Consider the following 22,527-nt stretch of genomic DNA (forward strand, 5'->3'; position numbering starts at 1 on the left):
AGGTGAATTACGGGTCACGTCTTGCCCTTCGTACCCGAGGCGCTGCCTGAAGCTTTTTCCCGGTCCCTGGCAGCGTTTCCGGAGCTCCCGGGTCCTGAGGCCGGGGCGGGCGGGCCCCGGCCGGGCTTGCCCGGGAAGCAGAGGGCGCTGCCGCCGCTCTCGATGAAAGCCCTCGCTGGCGCTGGCAGCCGTGCCCCGCCGCCCGAACCCGCTCCGTCCCTCGCATCCACCTGATCTCACATTCCGCCCTGCTGCTGACGCCGCCCCCTCTCCTCCTGCCCCGGGCGAGCACTGGGCGCTCCTCTCTCGCCCGCGGCAAGCCACCAAAGGGACAGGCGAAGGGAGCCGCTGCCCCGGGTAGCTGCCGGGAAAGGGATCGGCACTGGAATTCGTGTAAGAGGTACCAGGCGTGGGGCTGAAATGGAGAGGGAACGAAGGAAGGCTCCATGTCCGGAGCCCGGAGCCTAACTCCCGCTCGCTTTTTGTGTGGTTGCTCCCGGCTGCCCGCGCGGCCTCCGGCATCCTCCTCCCACGTGGGGCTGCGGGCTGAGCCGCAGGCGTTTGCGGGCGCTCCGCGGCTTTGCAGTAAGTTTAAACTCTTGGGGCAGTGCTCCAGTCAGTGAAACTAAAGAAAAGGTAATTTTACAATCCTTATCCTGCTTGCGATTTTCCTTCTCCGAGGGGATATCTGAAAGCATGCACCAGAGATGCGGATTCGTTACTTTTTTCTGTATCGATGCCCTGCTAGGTTCAGCTGTGGATTTGCGGGTGAGCCGCGCCACGCCTGGGCAACGAGCAGATCCTGCGCTGATTGTGCTCCCTCGTGTAGAAACCTTTGCTTCCAGCTGTTCTAAACAAAAGATTGAAGACCTACCAGTCAGAAAGCACTGAAGCACCTTCTTACTTATTTAACCTTCCACCGTCAGAATAGAACTACCTAGGCTATATGGAAGAAGTTGGTGTAGTGGAAGGTTGATTAGTCTCTATGAAACCTCAGTGAGTTGCTCGTGCAGAGCCTATTTAGACTGAGCATTGAATGCTATTACATTTTAACCGGCGTTTATTTTATAAGGGTTTTTCTATGCCAGTTGTCAAATATAACCTGGAAGCAAGTTACAGCTGGGAGTGAGTGGTTATTCCACAGCTTCAGCTTGGGTGTCAGCCTTGTAACAGAGGAACACCTCCCTCCTACAGCCAGAGAACAAGAAGCTCTTGGGCTGCAGATCAAGAAATATGCATGAACCACTGTGCTGTCTCCATTAATAGTTGTAATAAGTTACTGCAGGGACTCTTCCCAGTTAAAACAGAAAGAGGCAAAGATCTGAATGTGGAAGATGTTCAAAAGAAAAGGAAATTCAGACCTTGAGGTCATGTAGTACAGTTTTTTTGCTCAGAGCAGGGCTAACTTCAATTATAGACTGGGTTGTTTGGAGCTTCTGCCAAATCTGGTCTTTTTTGTAGTCTTGTGTTTAGAGAAGGAACGGCATTTCAAATTTATTTAAAACTTTTATTTATTAAAAGGTAATTCAGGGCTTCCAAGCAGCCACTGGGTAAAATGTTAGTAGGATTGGTGTATTGAAGATACAAGTTTACTAGTGTTTGCTTTCTGCTTTCAGGCAGAAAGACTGTTGGTTCCAGCAACATGGAGAATGATGTCAGCTTTAAGTTCCATCAGCAGCTTCTCTCTATTAGTGAAAATCTGGTGACTGAAGATGTAGTAGCTTTAAAATTTCTCTGTACTGACTTGCTCCAACTCAGTAAACTAGAAGGTGTGAAGTCAGCAGCAGACATCTTCAAGCTTCTTATGGCTCAAGAATATCTGAATGCAGAAGACACTTTCCTACTAGCTGAACTATTATACAGAATTAAATGTCACTCCTTGCTCGAAAAACTTGGTTACACCAAGGAAAAAGTACAAGAACATCTGCATGAGAAGGGAAGAGTATCTCCATACAGGTAAGCTTGCAGTGGAATTCTCTTCCCTCCATTATTGCAATCTATGCCATACTGTTTTCTTTTCCATTTTTAAATTCTTAGATTGCCTTTGGTTTTTTACCATCTTCTGTTCCACTTTTATCTCACTGCATCTCTGTTACAGGCAGATGCTGTATGAATTGTCAGAGAACATCACCAGTGAGATGTTGGAGCAAATCATATTCCTCCTGCAAGACCATCTTCCAAAGCGATGGAAAATTTCTGTACGTGAGGAGTGAGCCAAACGTGTATATGGAGGGAAGGGATGAAGGAAGGCGGGAAATAGGAGAAAAAGTGTGAGAAGTGTTTGGCAGAATAGAGCATAGTATGCAACTAGGCTGGTCGTGTTCATAGGGATAGCAAGAAGGAAGATGTTGACAGGCAAGAGTAGAATTTGGTCCTTTGTGCCAAGGTCAGTCACTGACAGTTCACTGTCTACCATCAGATTATAAAAAGGTGGCAAATCTTTGCCCTGCTTGAGCCATGTGCAAGGGAGATTCATGTCCATATGTCATTGGTACTGCTTCACAGCAATGAAGCCTTCTTGAAGCCTCACGTCATTAATATGATTTGGGTGAATCTGTTTAAACAAGACCATTCCAAATAAAAAACAGTGGTTTTCCATGAAGCAACATTTCTGCTTTAACGATGATGTGAAATTGTCTGGTTCTCATTGTTTGGGAGCAAAGCAGATAATAATGTGATTGTTTGAGACAGAGCTGAGAGGCAAGTTTTGATTTCTAAGGAACAATAATTATATTTTACTCTCTCCTTTTGGCTGTCAGTCTGCTTTAGATTTGCTGACTTTATTGGAAAAGCAGGGCCTTTTAACTAAAGACAATGTAAATATACTGGAGGACATCTTTATGAAAGTTTCACGTGATCTCCTGGAGACAATAGATTGCTACAAAAAGGCAAAAGGTGAGAAATTCATAGTCTAGGGGTAGGTTTGCTAAAATGCAGGAAGCAGTAGATGGGTCTGGGCAACTGAACTTAAGGTCATATGTGTGTATTGCTGAAACATGAGCTAGAGTGATATAAATCTGGCATAACAATTCCTAGCTTGCACTATTTCCTAGCTGAATCCCTGAAATACAGGGATTGAATATCTGAGGCCACACAGAGCAACCCAGCACATACAGAACAGGCTGGGAAACTGAAAATCTACTTATAGTTATGTCCCACTTCTCAATTTTCCCATTAATAGTATTGAAATGATGATGACTGTCCTGTAAAAGGCACTTTGTGATCTTTGAATGTGCACTACACAAAGGAAGTTGCCTGCTAATAGGCTGGCAAGACAAACTCTGTGTGTGTGTGTGACACATGGCCTATGAGCATATAGATGATTTCTGGTTTTATATTTTAAAAAACGAGATTTATCCGTGATTCAGGGGAAAAAAAAGAAGTAAAAAAAGATAACTCCAGTAGTAAGAATGCAGATTCTTCTTAAATACAGGTAATTTCTAAACTGATTTCCAGATTAAAAATTCATTTTAATGTCTTGGGTAGAATCTATCTTTGTACCATGGGTGTCTTTATTTTGTAATATTGATTCAAATAGAAGCCTTGCCTTTGTCACAAAAATAAAAATAATAAAAGTAACCAGAAAACGTTCAGAATAGATCCATTGAACATGACCATACTATCTTGTATGGAGGAACTATTCCTTTCAGTGAAACAGTATTTCAAATACAAAAAGTGATGTATTGTAGCTAAACTCTTTAAATATTGGATTTATCTTCACAAATATCTATGCTGGGTTTTTTCTAGATAACAAGGCAGCTAATTTTACACAAGTCTTCCCTGAATTAAACCTGCAGCCGCGTGGAGAATTCAGCAATGCAGAAAATGAATCCAAGGTTTGAGACAATCTCTTAAGTCCTTTTTGAACACCTGGGGGTGTGAGGTTTTCATGCTCTCTCAAATGACATTTATCATGCAAGTACTTGTGAGCTATCTGTGAGTCTTATAAAGTTTCTTGACTGATAAATTGGAATGTTTCAAAGAGTACTTTAATCTTGGAGGCCAGAAATTTAGCAATATTGAAAAGTATGTTGTAGGCAAAATGGGCATAACACCCCTGAAGTTATTCATACATCAGTGCATGTGCTTATCTTCCTGATAAAGGCAAAAGATATTGCCTTTGTATAAGTTCTGCGTTTTGGAGATGGCAGTAGAATGTACAAGACACAGACAAATAGAGCTTCACAGTTCTCACTTTTTGAATCTGGCTTAGAAGAAGCCTTGTGGGGCATCTTGAAATTAAAAGTAAGGGGTAGCATGCAAAGCCCTTGTTAGAGGGATTAAAAAGAGGCAAGAGTTTTTAGTGAACTGTTGCCGAGGTCTTGGTACATGAGAAAAGACCTCTTTTGTGAGATCCCTTCTTAGAGGCCTTTTATGCACTCTTTAACCACAGCAGTGTAACCATTGAATTCTCCCTCTGGCCATTTCTTTGTGATGACCATGGATATTGAAGGAGCAAGTAGCTCCATTTGTTTATAACTATTTAATTTCTTGAAGTTCTGTGCTGTAAAATCTTTTCATCACCTGATGTTCAATTGCTGCAAAACAATTGAAGGAACTTGGAATGCTGCCTTCACTTTGTCCTACTAAAATGCACAAAAGGAAGTGTGTATTGCTCTCTAGTGAGCAGGAAGAGACTCCAGTGGATGGAGTTATTTATTTCAACCCAAGGCTGGACTTAAATACATGGTACTTGAAGTTTTGGTACTTTTTCAGCTTCAAAAATGTTCTTTTTTTTGACAGTGGGAGGTACTTTTAAGTCTTAACCAAAAAGCTTGTAGTGTAGTAGGTTTATGCACTTCTGACATTTCTGTTCTGCTTGCATCCTTTCCCAGTGGATCAGTAAGCATCACGTACTTCAGGTATTCATTACTGTTCCCAAGAAAACCCAACTCAGATGTCTAACATGCTAGAGTTTCATTGTGATCCCTCTGCCATGAAGCTAAATTATTGTTTTGACACTGGAAACAGCTGGGGTCTTCTCTCCCCATCACCAACTCAGATTGCAGAGTCTGGCTGCTGAATCCTGCCTTTCGCATACAGATGAGAACCCAGACACTAAACCCTTCTTCTGCAGTTTGATAGGATGGTGACAGTGTGCTTGGAGTTTCACTGGTGTTTTTTCACACGAGGAGGCACCACTGTGTTCTAGATGTTCAAAAATAGCCCACAGTCTTGGGTGCCTCTAACTCCTGGATGCCAATTTTGAGACATGTTAAGGAAACAAGAGTAAGCTGAATAAATTAATTGAAACTGTAAGCTTTTTTCTTCTCCTTTTTACAGACTATGACAAGCTACAAAATGGATGGGCCACACAGAGGATTCTGTCTCATTATTAATAATGTTGACTTCAATAGTTGTCAGAGGAAGGGTTCTTGCAAAGATGCTGGTAAGTTACTGAAGTGAGATTTTTGGAGGATTAGTCTCTCTGTTTCCCCAGGTGAGTTGATTAGGTAGTATTGACCTATATTTTATTGTCTATGGTTAGTAATATTCTAAAAGAGTAAAACCTTTGATATGGGTTGAATTATGTCATTTGTGTATCCTGGGGGAGGAGAGGTTAAAGGATGAGCAACCACAGGGTTTTTCAGTTGTATTATTCTTGAATAATTTTAAGAATCACTTTTTACTTATCTTTTATCTACAGCTATAATAAAGAACTAAAACTAAACTAAATTAAACCATCATTCTACCTAATATAATGCAAAAATCCATAATCAAGCAACTCTGTGCATACTTCTTACTTTGTTCAGTTTTCTCTATCTCTTATGAATGGAACTCTTAATAGTCAAAACCGCATCTGGAAAATAATGTGAGGAAAGTTTTCAAAGATCTTATCTGAAACTGGGAAAGGGCAGATTCTTTGGGTTTTCAAGTGTCATTTGCATGCTCACTTACAATGACAATGTATGCACTATTTTCTGAAGCTTATATAGAAAAATCCAGGAACTCTTGTGTTTGAGCTGATGCCACCTTTTTATAATTCCAGTTAATCTTTAGTTGGTACTAAAATGAGGATGAATCTGCAGAAGTATAAGGGTGTAAGGTGTTCCCCTGCCCAGATTAGCTTGCATGGTGACTTCATAAAATGTTTTTCTCTTGCCTCGAATTTTCCTTTTATCTTTCATTTATTTACAGACCAGCTGGAGAGAGTATTCACGTGGCTTGGTCTGGATGTGAAGACGTACACAAATCTGACATCTGAGGATATTATAAATCTCATGGAAACTTGGCAGCATGTGCAAGATCACAAAGACAGGGACTGTTTTATATGTTGTATTCTATCTCATGGAAGCTCAGGAGCAATCTACGGGACAGATCACAAACTCGTGTCAATCCGCGTGCTAATGTCCCACTTCACTGCCAAACAATGTCCCCAGCTGGCTGCAAAACCCAAACTCTTCTTTATCCAGGCATGCCAGGGTAACAGTATACAGCGTCCTGTCTTCCTTGATGCTGATGGACCAACTCCTGACTCGTCTGCCGTGCAAGAGAGAGTTTCTTTTTTTGAAAGTATTCCCGAAGAGGCTGATTTCCTCCTGGGCATGGCCACAGTTGATGGATGTGTTGCTTTCCGGCACATTGAGGAGGGTGCTTGGTATATTCAGTCCCTCTGCAGCAAGCTACAGTTGTTGGTACCAAGGTAATACTTGGCTTAGTGCTCTGATTACATTTTTCTTGTCCAAAGGTAGTTCATCTAGGAGCACCCACCCATGTTCTAAGGTGGATGGAATTAGTTAAAGTGATGATTTTGCACTGATAAATTTACATTAACTCTGCTAGTACCATACATGTAATCTGTAGAATGTGAAGTTTATAGTGAAAAAACACTCAAAACCTCACATCTATAATCTTTAAGACAGCACAGTTTATTGAGTGATAGGTAAAAATACTTTATTCCACTATTTTTTAATTGGTTGAATTAAGCAAGACCGAGCAGAAAAAGGTCTTTTGTTTTTAATATTACTCAAATTAGGTCAAAAGACAAATTTGGAGAAAAGTATATTTTTTTGTGTTTTAAATTTTCATACTCTCATAGCTGATCAGGGAGATGTTAAGTGGATTGCCATCTGCTCACTAATAACTAATTTTTTTTTTCCCTCTCCTTCTGGCTGTAGGGGTGAAGATATTTTGTCAATTCTTACAGAAGTTAATGAAGATGTGGCCAGACGTATTAGCCCTTCAGGGACAAAGAAGCAAATGCCCCAGCCAGCATATACATTGAGAAAAAAAATTATATTCCCAATACCTATGGCCCCTCCTCCTTCAGAGCAACATTGAGGCTTTTAAAACCCATCATTTTATCGTCTCATTTAAATGCAGTTCATCACACTACCTGTTTTAAGACACTTAGCCAAAACCCTGAGGATCTGTTAGCTTCAATGCAAGGTCTCATAAATTTTTTGTCAAACAAACTGGGACTGGAGGAGATGCAGTTAAAACAATCCATGTGCCAGCTATTTACATCATATATATTTTCAGAGTTATCAGTGTTGGAAGAACCACACTTCTGTCATGTTAAACATTTTTGTATGTGCATAGGCTGCAGATACAAAGGTTTTTCCTGGCAGCATAAGGATTGCATGTCAGCTCTCATATTTAAACCAGGATTGTTAGTCGTCATAAATCATGTTTTATTTTGCAGGCTAACAATTTTAAATCCTGTTTCTAAATCCACTAGCTATGTTGATAGAGAGAAAAAAGTGGGAATGAAGAGATAAAACCTGAAGTAGTAAGTGGAAAAGGATTTCTTCAATCTCTAATGAAAATTACATTTAACTTAATAAAGAACCAGTTACCAACTGAAATCAGCAATTTCTTCCACAGTGCACATGGATACCCTGAAATGGCTGACATAAACTTCACGTACAATGAAGTTTTCCAAAAGTGAATGAAGCCAAAATGCTGCTTATTATTCCCTCTGTGAAACCTTGTGAAAGGTTTCCCCATAATTTCTGAGAAAATTTAGGGTAGAAGGTTTGCATGCTATGAAATACAGCAGTTACATTAACTTTGTTAAGCATTGCATTTTTTAATTATCATTTGTTGGTTTAGGATCTTCAATGCTACCAGTTTGAGAAGGCTGCTATAGACTAAGCTGCTAAGAATTTTTTGAGTTAACTAAATAATGCCATGTTGTTTCAACACTTATTATGTATGCCTATGTCTTTCCTGTTTGTTACTGCATTAAATTCATACTTTTTAAGAGCTTAGTGAGATAAAAATTTTGTATTGGGGTAAGGGTTTATCTTTGTTTCTGACAGATTCCTACACTTTGTTGGGCTGCATGAATCAGTGAGGTTTTAACTGGTTCAGGGTTTAAGTTGAAGTGAAACCTTATCAAAATACTCATTGTTATATATGATTAGCAATACCTTAGGGTGAAGATAGGAAAGAGTACTGTCCAGTGCTATTGGGTGCAATTTCTGGCTTGCACTATTTTTAGGAGGGGAGTTTTGCATCATACAGACCATTGTTTTCCAAAACATGATGGTCCCTTTATGATAATGAAGTGGCCACTTGTGTGACCCATTGCATTTTAAGTCTTCTGAGTTAGCATGGCTGCCACACTTGAAGAAGTCACATTTATGCCACAGATAAGAAAAATGTACCATCCCTTAGTGGAATATATAAGATTGGGATGGAATTGTGATTTTTCTGGCTTGCAGTTACTGTTCAGACTTGATGCACTCGTTTTGTATGTTTAGGAAACAAATGAATTTTTATCCGTATGGAGTAACCATTCGCTCTGCTTTGTGGGATCTTGTTTTCATTTTTAGTTTGGTAGACAAGGAATGCCATCACGCTCTCTTGCTGTCTCTGTAGAGACTTCTGTCTGGGTAATCTCCAGGGAAATCATAGGCAGGTAAAGACAGTCAGAAGAGTGTGAGCTTACTGAGCCTTGAGTTCCGTGGGAGAAGAGAGCCACACTTGTGAAGTGTGAAAGACTGGTAAAGTCTCCCTTGCTCATAAGGAGTTTGTTTAAACAAAGTTTAGACTACCCTGGTTTGGACATTTAGTGTATGTCATTTATGTCTGTCGAGGGCTGTTTGTGTGGCTGCACAGTGTAATACCTAGATGCATGTGGTGGGACTTGCTAGCACCAGCCCTAAGGCAGGGCAGGCTCGAACTGGAACTGCAGCTGCCAGCCTGGCAGTTGGGCGTTTCTGTGGGATCTCCTGCAGGGTATTGTGAGATAGAAGTTTGAAACTCCTGGGGACAGTGGGTCGGTTTTGTACAACTTAGGTATTCATCATTACTTGCTGTCCACACTGTACACCTTTCTTGTAACTTCAGGTTGGTTGCTTTTGAGGCTTGTAGACCCATGCACTGGGGCACTCTCCACCTACTAAATTAAGGAAGGGTTGTGTCTTGTGCAGCCCCTGTGTAGATAGATTTAAGTAGAAGTAGTGTAAAAAGTCTTCTGGGGAAGTTGCTATCTTGGCAAGATCATGATCTTAGAGTGGTAATCAAGATTGCTGGTATCCCGTCCCTTGTGTCACTTTTGTGCAGGAGCTGTGTATCCCGCCTTGTGGCAGTGCAGGGGACAGTCGCTACAGTTGCTGAGCAGGCAGGAAGCGCACCATTTTCTCTTCCTCAAATTACCCTTTCCAGGGAGATTAATCTTTGGCAGGCTGTACAAGGAAAAGATTGGGTCACTGAGACAGTTCTGGAGGAAACCAGAGTGCAGGGGAGCCAAGGGAAATGAGGGAGACTAATTTTAAAAAAGGGCAGTAACATTTCCAGGAAGGACGAGAGGAGGAAATCAAAAGTGAAACTATATTGCCAAAGGGGTGGACCTTCAAACTGCTGATCGAGAGGAGAAGCCATTATCTACTTGTCACAGAGCATATCACGGCACGGTGGCTCTTTCAGACTGCAACTGAAGTCTTGGTTCAGGTAAGACACAGAAGAAATGATGGAGGGAAAGAGATGCTGACATTTGGAATGACATGGAGATAAACATTTTGGATCTGAAAATGAAAGAGTGCTGGTGGTGTTCCTCTGCTGTTCCCAGCCTTTGGATGATGGCGCAATTCCCGCCAGTGCAACAAGTTTTTCTGATGTGGTACTAGGGTGTGCCTTTTGGAAGGAATTTGTACGCCTCATTCTATCAAAGGGTATGGTATAATTTTGTGTTTATAAAGATAGATAGGTTGAAATCCATGAATGATTGCTTTCATTGTAAAATTTTAACAAATTTCAGCACTCCTAACTCTCTTGGTAATGCTGCCTTGAGGGTCCGCTGAGAGTCTGGTAGCCATACTGAGTGCTGTTTTATTTCCTGCTTCATGGACGATTCCAGCGACTTGCATGCCATTCATTGAAGGCTGAGTTATTTACTTTAAAGAGTGCGAAGATGTAAGAAGTTAATTATGTTCAAATTCTCCTTTAAATGGGGAAGTATATTACATAAATAATTTCAGAATAATATTTAGTTGTTTCCCTGCATTTACTGAGTGCTACTACTGAATTTGGTGCTAATAGTTGGCTTTTTTTCTTCATTTAAAAATGTATTCCTGTTAAAAATAAACTGGGATCGGTTGGAGAGGGACTTCAGAGAAAGGGGATGTCACAGCAGATCTGGTGACACAGCAGGGCAGTGGCAGTGAGATATTTTGTGAGATATTTTGAATGAAAATATGTAGATTCAGCCATCTCTCACTGTCTTAATTAGGACTTGTGTATGAGCGAAAGTGCTGAGCTGTGCTTTATGCTAGAACGCACTAGGTATGCTGCTTAGTTGTTGCCGTAAAACAAAAGCAAAACTTGATTACTTCATGGCTTGTTTACTATTTTTTTCTCACAAGTTCTGTAATAATCAGTTCTCTGAAAATGGAAATGTGAAGTACCTGAAGTAGGGAATCTCCTGCTTTTTTAGCATTTTATTCCATTGTAATGTACTTCTTGGAAGTCATGTGACAATACCATATTGGCAGACTTTTCCTGGAACTTTAGAGACAGGCTGACTCACTTTGTTCAGAGTTGTCCTCCCATGTAAGTGATTTTAAATTACTACTACCACTAATATTAATTTTACTTTTATCAGTTGCGTCTTTAAGTTAGCAAACTGAGAGAAAAGGACAGTGGCAGTTAAATATTGTTTTACTTGTACTTCATGCAATTACAGACAGGCTTAAATGTAACATATAGGTGGCATGTCTCTTCTAACTGCAATAATTTGATGGGTTTGAAACTTACAGCCTTTGAGAAATAAAATGAAAATTCCGTTTACAAGCAAGATTTGCTTGTATAAACAGTATCTCTTGTATCTTAAATGAAAGGCATGATTTATGTGAGAAAGAAGATAACTTCATAGCTACCTACCAAGAAAATATTATTCTTTCCCGTGTGATTATAGAAATACAAAGTAAGGTAATCATTGAATGGTGAGGTTAAGCGCATTCAGATGCTACTGGTTTATATGTCCTGAATTATATGGATTTTTGTCTGTTTAAAAGTTTGGTTAGAGTAGATTTAAAGAAAACAATATTTTGGGGCAGAACACAAATCATATGGGCTGTGTCACAGCATGTTTAACTCTTTTAGAAGTTCATTTGAAATGCAAAGGCTTTAGATTCAGTTATACATTCACTCTTGCTAACACACAAAAAGCCACAAAAAGCTCCTTTGCTGTAGAGTGGTCCTTGGAGGAGAGCAGAATACAATTGTTAGCTAATTTTATTACCAGTTAGTCAGCTGGGCTGCTTTGGAGTATTGTTATTGAAACATTTGCAGCTGCAGTAAGTAAAATGAATTGCAGTATTCCAGTAGTGTAGGAGTAGGAAGTTCTATTTTGTCATTGTCGACTTTTCTGTCTCCCACGGCCAGTGTCTCTCTGTAAGAGACAAGAGACCTCTTCTGAATGCATTTATATAGTTTCTCTTCAGAGATCCCCAGGTGTCTTACACCTAGGGCCGAGAAAGTGAAGTGGCAAATGGGTCTCTTACTTAGAAGAAAGTGGAGACAAGTCCTTTAAGTGCCAGCTGTAGGCTGATTTGTCTCACACATTCTGAGCATGGCTACAGGAGAGGTGTGATCAGGGGAGAGGGTCCTGAGGCAGTGGGGCAGCGCTGTGCTGTGCTGAGCCAACTCCCTGCTCCACCCTGAGACTCGTGCTCTGTCCCCAGCCCAGCCCAGCTCACTTCCTGTGGAAAGGCTGGCTGTGCACACCTGAACAAAATGCACAAGTCTAATTTAGATAACGGGCAAGCACCAGGTTAACTACAGCAGGACATGGATTGGGCACACACCCTGAAGTGGTTTTGGTTCGTCAATCCGAGTTTCTTGGCTTTGTTCATTTTTAAATGGGATTTCACAGAGTTGTTTCTAGCTCTCTTAAGTGGTTAAACAGGGTGTCAATATTTAAAACTACTTAGCTGATTGGTTCTGTCAGGTCCAAAGGAAGCTGTCAAGGTCCTTACAGGGAATCACTTCTGTAGCTCGTGGATTTTTTCCTTAACTAAAAATCAAACTATGTTAAACCACGGCACACCCCCTCTGTCCTTTGTACCCTCTCTGTTCTCTCTTCATCTCCAGATTATCCAAGTGGCAGCATCAACACAGGATCTAAAGACGGGATATTCTTTGCTTTCTCCTCTTTCTTGGCTTGCACAGCTATAATATTTTACCCCATATTCCATTTTGAAGTTTGTTGTGGGAGGGAGAAACTTGTGGAGATTTTTGAGGCTTGTGAGACAGCACTTTTGTGTAGTGGTGGTGTGACTTGTGAGACAGCACCTTTGGGCGTTGTGGCTTGTGAGCCAGCACCTTTTGAGGAGTTTGTTGTAGGAGTTGTGAAGTGTACTGTGCAAAATTAAGGGCTTGTTAGCCTCCAGTCTTGTGGAATTTAAGGGCATGTTAGCCAATACCTTTTGAGTGTAAATACTGGGCTGGTTGCTACAGTTAAGATGGTACAATCAAACAATGAGGGCTCCTGACACATGTCTGGTATCTTTGTTCAGCCTGACAAGAATTTATAACAGACACTGACCTGCCCATGGGTCGTCACATCAGTAGAGGCAGGTCCCTTAAGTATCAGAGGGAGATAGCTGGAAGGCTTGGAATTTTCTAACTTCTTGTGCTCAAACGTTGACTCCATAATTCAAGTTTAATATTTCTAAAGCTGATGGAGAAAGTAGAGGAGAAGGGAGGTGGTATTCCATGCTCAGTGAAACAAAGATAGTTTGATAAGAATTCTTCTGGCCTTTTTAAAAAGGTTGACAGGATCTGTATTTGCTTTTAATATTACAGGTTAATTGACAGCTGGAAACTGAGTTTTACTTGATGTAGATAAACCAAAACAGGAAGAGGTGCTTTGGGTGTGCTGACCAGAAGCAGTATAAAAAGAAAGGAGAAGCCAGATAGCTTAGAGTAGCTATACTCATGTGGACTATTAGTCTTGTTATGGTGTAAAATTTGGTAGTCTCATTTATTACACAGTCTATATTTCAGACTGGCAAGTGGCTGTTTTTCCCAAATGGTATCAAACTTAAAAAAAACCCAAACCTGAACAAAACCAGCAGCAGCCTGCCAGGATTCTACATCCTGTACATTGGTACTTCCCACTGTCTAGACACACCATAGGAAGCAGGAATGATCTATGGCTTTCTCTGCTGATGTCACTTAGCACAGAGGTTCTAATATCCTTTTTTAAGTCCAGAGAATTGAAAGAGCCTAAGCATCAAAGGTACGAGAGCAAGACAGCCTCTCTCTATTGAAATACTTCTGATTGCATGTATTTATTTTGGGCTATTCTACATGATGTGATACCCCTTACATATGTCATGTTGTTGCACTAGTCTTACTGACAAATGAAATCAACTGCTGTTCCTGTTTAGATCCAACTCCTGGTGTGAAATGAGTACAGAATTCCGCAAAGTGCTTTTTGAAATTTCTGAGGCTTTGGTCACAGACGAACTGGACGGTCTTAAATTCCTCAGCCAGGAGCATGTCGCCAGGAGGAGGCTGGAAGCCATCGAGGAGCCCAAGGCCTTCTTCGAAGCGCTGCAGGAGAAAGACATGATCGGGGTGAGGAATCTGTCCTTCCTGAAGGAGCTGCTCTACCGGATCAATCGGATCGACCTCCTGACTGCCCACCTGGGCTCCAGCCGGGAGGAGATGGAGAGAGAGCTGCAGGTCCAGGGCAGGGCACAGGTGTCAGCTTACAGGTAAACACAGGAGCATGCAGAATGCAACAGTTCAGTGTCAACTGTCTTTTCTGTCTGCACTGTTGTCTTGTGAATATCCCAGCATAACTGTATTTATTACACGTGAATTCTTGCCATTGTGAATTTTGCAGGTCAAATGTTTAATTGTGGTGCTTACTTCTTATTTTGAGTTTGCATTTTGCAGTTCAAATGTTTAATTGTGGCGTTTACTTCTTATAGCTTTCTTGAAGGTCTCTCTATTCTTTATTGTCAGGCAACTGCTGTATGGAATTGCAGAGAACTTGATTCCAGGAGACGTCAGAAGTGTGAAGTTCCTGCTCCAAAAACAATTACCAAAGAACAAGCTCCAGGAAAATGCTGTATGAAAAGTTGTCTTGAGAAGTTTTTTGCAAGGCTAGTGCAGAGTCCTCTAGTTCTTGTAAGAAGGGAGGAAAGAGAAAGCAGCCCGCTCTCAGGAAAATCTGGTTTGATAGCTGCTGTGTGAAAGAATGGATCCTTATTTTTTGCATTTTATCTTTGCCTTTTTTGCTCTCCTGATTCTATTTTCTCTACACCACCTGTCTCCTTAATCTTGTCTTGCAAAATCCAGCATGCTCTTCCTTTAATCTTTGCTTGGCATTGATAAGACAAATGTCTTTATAAGACATATGCTATACCTAGGAAGAGTGGTTTGCTAAAGGAAAAACAATGGAGACAGAAAATCAAGTCCTAATGTGAGTTCAACCGTGAATTTTTGTGTGTCAATGGGTAAATTTTCTTCTTTATTGTAATTTGGAGTAACAACATATTGTTAACTTTCCCCCAAAAGTATTCAGAGGTTGGGTAAGCTAGTTTAATAGTTGTAATGAGCTGTGTTATAAAAATGCTTGGTATTATTAAGAACCTTCCTTAAAAATCCTATTTGTATTATAGAGGAAAATTAGCAGGTTTGCCTCCAACTTCGTGGAAAATTGAGCTTTAATTAAAAAAATTAGTGCTGAACAGCTTTTCTGTAATAGAAAATGCAAAATGGCATAGCTAAGGGACTTAGCAGCACTTCATCAGAACACAAAGGCACAACAGGATGTTATGTTATCCACATCAGTGCTTTGTACTGCTGAAACAAAGCAGGATAGCCTAGTTATAGGCAATTTCCAATTGTCCTGCTTTAACCTTAATGATGATGTATTTATTCACTTGACCCTTGCTTTAATGAGGTTTAGAGGAAAAAGTAATAGGTCTTTATCTGGTCAGTCTCTGGGAATGAGGATGTTGTCTTCTGCCCTGTTGCAGAGATGCCTGATGCTGTGGTTATCAAAGGTCACTGGATGAGTTTGGGTTATGTGTTTTTGTTTTACCAGTCAATGTTGCAGGTCTTTCAGGAAATGGAAATAAATGGGTTAATTAAAGAAGATAACCTCACAATGCTGAAAGATATATTACAGAAAGTTAGACCTGACCTAAAGAGAAAAATTGATGCCTATGAAGTAAAAAAAAAAGGTAAAATTATTTAATCTGCTGTTCAAGAACAGAACTGGGGTATTTTGTGAGTTTTATGGCACCATCCTTGGAAGCTTAGAAGTCCAGCAATAAGGGAGAGACCTTATGTTATCCTAGGATAGGCAGAACAGCTCTGGAGAACTCTGATTTCTGAAGTTCTCTGCTACTTCATTATCCCATCATGGATTCTTGTATCTATCCTTGAAGTATGTTCTGTGCCTTGTAAATGGTTTTCTTCTGCCTTCTCTTTGCATTAAGAAATGCAATTTATCAGCTCAGGAAAAAGTGCAGTGCTGGTTTGTGCATATTTCCAGATCACTGCAAGAGACAAGAAGTGACAGGTGACTTGGGGAAACTTGTGTTGGGAGATTGTCAGCACTATCTTCTGTTAGCCAGGCCCTTTGCTCTTAGTCTAAGGACAGTCCCTGAAAAGCAGTCATTTGGCTGAAGTGTTGCTTTCTGTAACCAGATGGGAAATTTCAAGGACTTCAGTATACCCCAGCTGTTGCAGCTGAGGAAAACACGATGTCTCAGTCAGTAACAACTTCCTTCTGAATATCTCAGGACGTGTTTCCTTAGATACATTTAAACGGTCCATGCAGTGCCCTGCAGAGCTACCTAGTGGTTTTCCCTGCGGATCTTTGTGCTGCTGTCCTCTGCTGGTGTCTCTAAAAGAGCAGAAGATAATTGCCAAGGGAGGCTAGTGCAAGCAAGTCCTGTGTCAGGAGAATGGCTTTCTAGTAGTATTGTTATTACATTGTCCTCTTGATAAGTAGAAAAAAAACATGTGTCAGAGCTTGTTGCCCTGACAATTAATTTAAACACGTTTTTGTAATTAGTAAAATGATTTTGTTTCCTTGGTTAGAGTCAGGGATTTGATGATTTCTTCACTTTTTTCAGAAAGTCGTATTCAAGTAAGTGCTCTGAGGAGATCTTTCATTATGCTGGTATTTTGCATCCTTGCATCCACTCACACAGTAAAGTTCTCTGGAGAAGAGACAGTAGCCTCAGAAGTAAATGGATCAGCATTTTGTACTATTGTACAAAAATGGGTCTCCTCTTTCACTTACATATCCCACAGTGGAGATGCTGGTGAATGGCTTGCTTGAGATGACTACTCACATTCAACCTCTCATTATCTGTATCTTGCTACCAGTAAAAGAGCAGAGGAGCAGAGAAGCAGTGGAGCACAGCCCTGCATGGCTTCTATAATAACCAGCAGTCTGTGAAACTGGAGCCGTGCTTGGCCCAGCTCTACAAAATGCTGATGTCTCGCTGGTGTGAAAACCCCCTCCAGCTCACTCCTTGTTCTGGCTTTTTGAGTGTTGAAATATGCACAGTGGAAGATTTATCCTTTTAGTTCCAAAATGTTTTGTTTATCTTCTCCTTCTTAGAAAATTATTCTAGGGAAGAAGTCCGTTATCCTGTGTCTGTGTCTGCACGTCCAGGAGCAGAGGGGGAGGCAGCAAAACAGGTGAGAAATACCTCAAGATTACCTTTAAAGTATTTATCCATCTCCTGGGAGAGGGAGCATAAATTCATAACACTGAGCAGGTGGAGCAGCCAAGATGGAGAGGCTCTGGTTCTATATGTAAGCCTTGGAACAATTCCAATTTTCCAAACAAGATCAGGCCTTCTTTGTGGGGACTTGGTTGTCAGCAACCTTTTAAGCAAGAAATGAACAAACAGTTGAGTGAAGAAAACTAGTCTTAACGATAATGGAGACTGGGACATTAAAGTCCTGGCCAGGGTACTCCTGGACAGATGTGAAGGGAATAGCAGAACCCACTGCCTCACTGGAATTGCACAAGGACCCTCAGAGGAAATGGTGAGGTGCAGGACCTTTTCCTATGCACATGCAAATTTGTGTTTCTGGATCCCTTCTCCCATGTCAAAATCATATCCTGACTGAAGAGAGAGGAGGGGTTCAGGGAGACAATGCAGATTCCTCTCCTCTGTACCTAAATTGTATACTTAGGTTTTTCCTTTCTTGTTTCTTGGCCTTTGTGATTATTTTTTTTGTGCTTAGATAATGATGAACCAGCAACCTGTATATAGTGTATTTCCCTTTTGAATGCTTGGTTCTGATTTCCTACCTGCTTTTTTGTTGTTGTTGTTTCTGCAGCATGGGAAAATATATAAGATGAAAAATAACCCCCATGGTTACTGTTTAATTCTTAACAACCACATTTTTAAAAATCCACTTCTCAATAGAGAGGGAACATTGCATGACGGAGGTAAGTACTTTTTAAATCCAATTACTGGTTTGGGTTTTCTTCTCTGATAATTCTCCAAAACAATTATCTAATCTTTGCTGTGAAGAAGAATCATGACCATGGTACTCCTTGGCCTCCAGAGACTGGAGTGGCAGTCAATGTACCAATTGGAAATATGCCACTTCCAACATTTAGCTATGGCTTAAAGAAGAATCTACTTCTTGTCTAGGAAAAAGGCATTGTCTTAATTGATAGTATGTACAACTAGTGAAAAAGTGATTATTATCCCACCTTTCCAATTTCTGAATGTTTTTAGTTCTTAGCTATCATAGAAAAATATTTTAAGTCCTCAAATGCTCTTCAATGCTCAAATAAATGCTCTGTAACTTTCCTTAAAGCCTGTCTTCCTGAAAGTCACTTTTATGATAAACAAGAATAAAAAAGTAAAATCAGATTCCTGAAAGGAGATTTCACAGATATTTTAACTCTATCCAGTCCATTTACAGGCTGCTTTTTTCCCAGCTACTTTCTCTCTGCCCACACTACAATTAGGCCACCATTTGCCAAGAAGTCTTCATAGCATTTGGGAGCAGGTTATTTTGATTTCCTTCTTGCTGCATTGACCATTCACACAGAATGAGGGACCTACTTCATTAAAGAGTGGCAGAATTTGTCATTCTAAAGAGGTGGCACTTCTTTAACTTGCCAGGTGTCATTCTTAGGCACCTGAGACTACTATGCAGTGCATAGTTAAAGCTTGCTTTAACACAGTAAATGTCACAAATTTGTACCAGTACAACATAGAATCTGAAACCTGTTTTTGTTCTAGAGAGCATGAGTCTTAACCCAGTCATATTAAAAAAAAAAATAAAATTAGGTAAATTAGGCATTTGGGTTTTTCTAACAGGCTTTGGCAGGTTAAGAGCCAGTCAGGTGATTTTACTGGTGGGATTTGAATGCTTCTGCTAATATCTTATCTACCACACAGACACTGATGTCTCAGCATCTTCCTTGTCACTAACAAGTTCCTTCTGATTTTTTCCCCAGAGGCTGTGAAGAGGGTTTTTGAGTGGCTTCAGTTTGAGACAGTTGAGTACATGGATCTAGAAGGAAAAAAAATACGTGAGACAGTTAAAGAATACAGCAAAAGAGATCACAGAAATATGGACTGTTTTGTTTGTTTCATTTTCTCCCATGGTGAAAAAGACAAAATAAAAGGTGTTGATGATGAGTGCGTAAATATTGAAGAATTAGTCTCCTGCTTCACTGGAACTAATTGTCCTTCTCTCGCTGGCAAACCCAAGGTGTTTATCATCCAGGCTTGCCAAGGCTCTAGACATCATCCATCTGTTACAGTAGAAGCAGACTCTTTTGGACATCTTGAGGTGGATGCTAGTCCTTCGATTTCCATTCCTGATAGGGCTGATATTCTGATTGGCATGTCTACAGTGGATGACTACGTGTCCTTCCGCAGTGAGACTGGCAGTGTTTACATTCAATCCCTCTGTAAGAAGATGAAGTTGCTTTGCCCACAGTAAGTACTATTTCTAATTCTTGTATATTTGGGGTATTGCAGATGTGCATACTTAAGCATGCTGTGCCAAAACACAGTAGTTTCATTTGTAATTAATGCTTCTCACATGCAGGACAGTGGAGAACAGTATTTATTTTGAAACTGGGCACTGTTAGTCTTCTACAGATGAGCCAAAGTATAAGTGACTTCCCCTGATTTTCCTGCAACACTACACACAAACAAGCGTGTTTGTGTCTTTTTTAACATTTTTTGACTGATAAACTATTTTTCTTCCAATGACACCTGATTAGAGGTGAATTTGTTGAGTGATTACACAGACAAAACCCCCCAGTGTTTTGTAGGCATACTTTTTGTTTTTGCCTCCCACCCATCTCCTCATAAACTTCATTTAGAAAATAGAATTTTCCTTCAGATATCATTTTCTCATGGCATCCAGAAGAAGACATGGAGAATGTATAGGTTTGTTTCATCTCGGTGACTTCTTGTGGCTGTAACCAAAGCAATGCTACATGGAGGTTGCTTTTATTTCCTCCAAACACACTGAATTCTGTGGCTATTCAATGGAATGTGAAATTTCAGTGGCAATTGGGTGAGGAAGATACCAGCCTTCCCTGGGATACCATTTTACTGGGGCAAACACACAGCATCCTTTTTGGCTGAGCTGCAAGTACCGTGTGTTTCAATGTAACTTCTCTTTGTTTTTGTTCAGGCGTGTGGATCTCACAACCATCCTGACAGAAGTGAACAATGAAGTAGCAGAAAGAGAATTAGATGGATCTAAGCAGATGCCAAAGATAACATCAACTCTACTGAAGCAATTGATCTTTGAAGTTCCACAATGAAAAGTAGACAAATAAGAATACACTCGGTTAGGAATGACATCTGGAGTGGGCTTGGACATGGAAGTGAATCTGCATAAGAAATTATCTGGATTTGTGTAGTAGCCCCAGCCCTTTAATGAGGCATGGGACCTAAATTTTCCAGCTTCCATATTGAATCAGTCTTCCAACTCCTGGATCAGTTGGGTAAGGGTGGGGAAAACTACAGATCATTTTTGTCCAGCAGAAGAAGTGGAATATGTTCAGTCTGGGTTTCAAGTGAGAAAGGACTTTCAAGTAATATTATAAAAGTTATTGGAAATGTCAAAGAAGCCCCATTTGTGTGTTAAGTTGTTTCAAGTCCCTAAAATCTGAAAAAAGAACAGATTCAGAATGCCAGATGCATTCCCAGGTAGCAGGTTGTAACTGTCTTACCTGCGGGTAAATAATTGTCTGTTTTGATTATGATAGTTTATGATAATGATTATGTTAGTTTGGTTCTTCTAAATATTTGGTTTAGTTAATGACAATAATTTACTTTACTTATACAGCCCAGCTGTATAAGTTTTTCAATAATAAAAGTCTACACTTTCTCAGAGCTCTCAGGACACAGTGTGTCTTGAATGACTGTAGAATACTAGAAGTAAGCTGTGTAACTATGTTTCTGTTATAATAAATTCTCTTTGTTTTTATATCACCTCGGTTTGTGGTGTGTTCCTCTCCTGGATGAGCTTTCTGAGGGATAGTCAGCACTTTTACCCCAGCAGAAGTAATTTAGCTCTTGTTGGAGTGTTCCTTGGCAGTTACTCCGAGGGGCAGCAACTGGAGAGATGGTAGGAAAGAGTAAGTTCAGGACTGTCATGATAATGGCAGTTGATGCCTGTAGAGCCATTCAGTAACTGCTTCCTCAGTGAGAAACTTGTTGGAAGGTGGAAGCTGCTCCAGAAGTGAAGTGGTAAATCTATAGCATTTCTGTTTCTCATATTTCTGTGTCAGAGTTCAATACACTCAGACCAAGTTCTTTCAGCTATTCTACATGAGGAGGAATTCAAATCAATTTTAATCAAATCTAATTATTTGGTATCTTTGGGGCTACACAGGATTTTGATTTGGTAGGGTAAGACAGCTACATAGGTGTACTATCCGTCATGACCCTGCACGTTCCCAGTCATGGTGGAACGTGGGAGGACGCCAGCTCAAGCCCATTGCTCTTTTCAAAGTTTAAATGTTTTAACAGTTGTCCAGCTTTTATACTTTTATGTTGGCTTTGGGTGAGCCACGTATCCACACCCTTCATGGTGGCCTGACTTGCTCAGGAAGACATTATTCCTTTTAATTGTCTTAGGGTACCTGATGATTCACAGGTGCAAATGTCTTCCCTAAAAACTAAGGTCACCCTCCAATCTCCCTGGTGTTGAGATAAATTTGACTTTCTTTATTATCTGTTCTTCCCGGAGATGGTGTGGTTTTTGTTCCTTCTCCTCTGAGCTGTCCTCCGCTGGAGGGAGGGCTACAGAGGATGCTGATCAGTCACACTCTGTGATTTAAATTGATTTGATTTTGTTCTGCCTCTTAAAATCCAGCCACTTCCATAGTTTACCATTATCACTTGTGGATGAAGACCTACTGAGAGGAAGAAAAAACCCCATCAAAATCCTTTAAAGAACTGCAGAAAACAGCCATACTGTGAATTCTTATGTAGGTCATGCAGCAATTAGGGAAGGAGAAAACACACTTTGAGTTTTGTGGTTCTGAGCCAAGTGTGCCTGGTAGGTTTTTACTCGGATTTGTGTCCCTCCCACGGAGCTCAGTGGTAAGAAGGTTCTGCAATTTCCTGACTCTTTTCTCTCTGTAGCACAAGCTAGAGAACGGTGAGGGGCAATCATTTTTTCTCTCTGAAGGCCCTCAGCTTTGTTTTTTACTTTGCCTTTTCCTTCCTCCTAGCTCATGGCTAGGAGGCCAAATCCAGTCAAAAGCCTGGCACTTAATTCTGTTTTGTTTTCAGACAGCAGAAGCACTGCCACCAGAAAGCGGAGCCAGAAGTCTGGTAGGAAAGAAAAGCTGGTGACTTGAAGTCCTGCAGACTTAAACTAAAAGCAGGCAAGATCAGAGTAGTGCTATTTGAAAAGGAAAGCACTTATGAGAGCTGGGGAGGACTGTTAGTTGAAGAAGAGATAATGCTGTCCAGGGGCGTCAGTCCTTGCCCAGTCATTCACATTTTGCTACTTATTCTTTCAATTTAACAGCAGTTTCCCAGAGAGCTCTTTATGCCCACCTCCTGTGGGAAGTTTGTCATTCACTCGAATGGT

The 22,527-nt window shown here is 40.7% G+C and overlaps 2 protein-coding genes across 6 annotated transcripts; both read left to right on the forward strand.

Moving 5' to 3' along the window:
• Positions 1 to 93: 93 nt before the first annotated feature.
• On the forward strand, positions 94 to 8,213 carry CASP10 (caspase 10). The gene is made up of 8 exons (XM_014879449.2): positions 94 to 400; positions 1,617 to 1,956; positions 2,099 to 2,198; positions 2,760 to 2,895; positions 3,748 to 3,836; positions 5,284 to 5,389; positions 6,139 to 6,643; positions 7,119 to 8,213. Exons 2-8 carry the CDS (start codon positions 1,643 to 1,645, stop codon positions 7,279 to 7,281), a joined length of 1,413 nt encoding a protein of 470 aa, XP_014734935.2. The 5' UTR covers positions 94 to 400; positions 1,617 to 1,642; the 3' UTR covers positions 7,282 to 8,213.
• Positions 8,214 to 9,574: 1,361 nt separating this feature from the next.
• Positions 9,575 to 20,915, forward strand: CASP8 (caspase 8). Of its 5 annotated transcripts, XM_088167849.1 has the most exons (9): positions 9,575 to 9,900; positions 10,019 to 10,121; positions 13,842 to 14,171; positions 14,425 to 14,530; positions 15,512 to 15,650; positions 17,045 to 17,124; positions 17,776 to 17,887; positions 18,914 to 19,400; positions 20,110 to 20,915. In XM_088167849.1, the coding sequence occupies exons 3-9, from the start codon at positions 13,861 to 13,863 to the stop codon at positions 20,240 to 20,242; spliced, it is 1,368 nt and encodes a 455-aa protein (XP_088023975.1). In that variant the 5' UTR covers positions 9,575 to 9,900; positions 10,019 to 10,121; positions 13,842 to 13,860; the 3' UTR covers positions 20,243 to 20,915. The 5 variants fall into 5 exon arrangements, with proteins under 5 accessions (XP_088023975.1, XP_014734869.2, XP_088023976.1 ...); XM_014879383.2 differs by lacking the exon at positions 10,019 to 10,121; XM_088167850.1 differs by lacking the exon at positions 10,019 to 10,121 and having other exon boundaries at positions 9,581 to 9,900; positions 13,944 to 14,171.
• The last annotated feature ends 1,612 nt before the right edge of the window (positions 20,916 to 22,527 follow it).

The sequence above is a fragment of the Sturnus vulgaris genome, chromosome 7 (genome assembly GCF_052056855.1).
Source record: "Sturnus vulgaris isolate bStuVul1 chromosome 7, bStuVul1.hap1, whole genome shotgun sequence".
Classification (NCBI taxonomy): Eukaryota; Metazoa; Chordata; class Aves; order Passeriformes; family Sturnidae; genus Sturnus; species Sturnus vulgaris.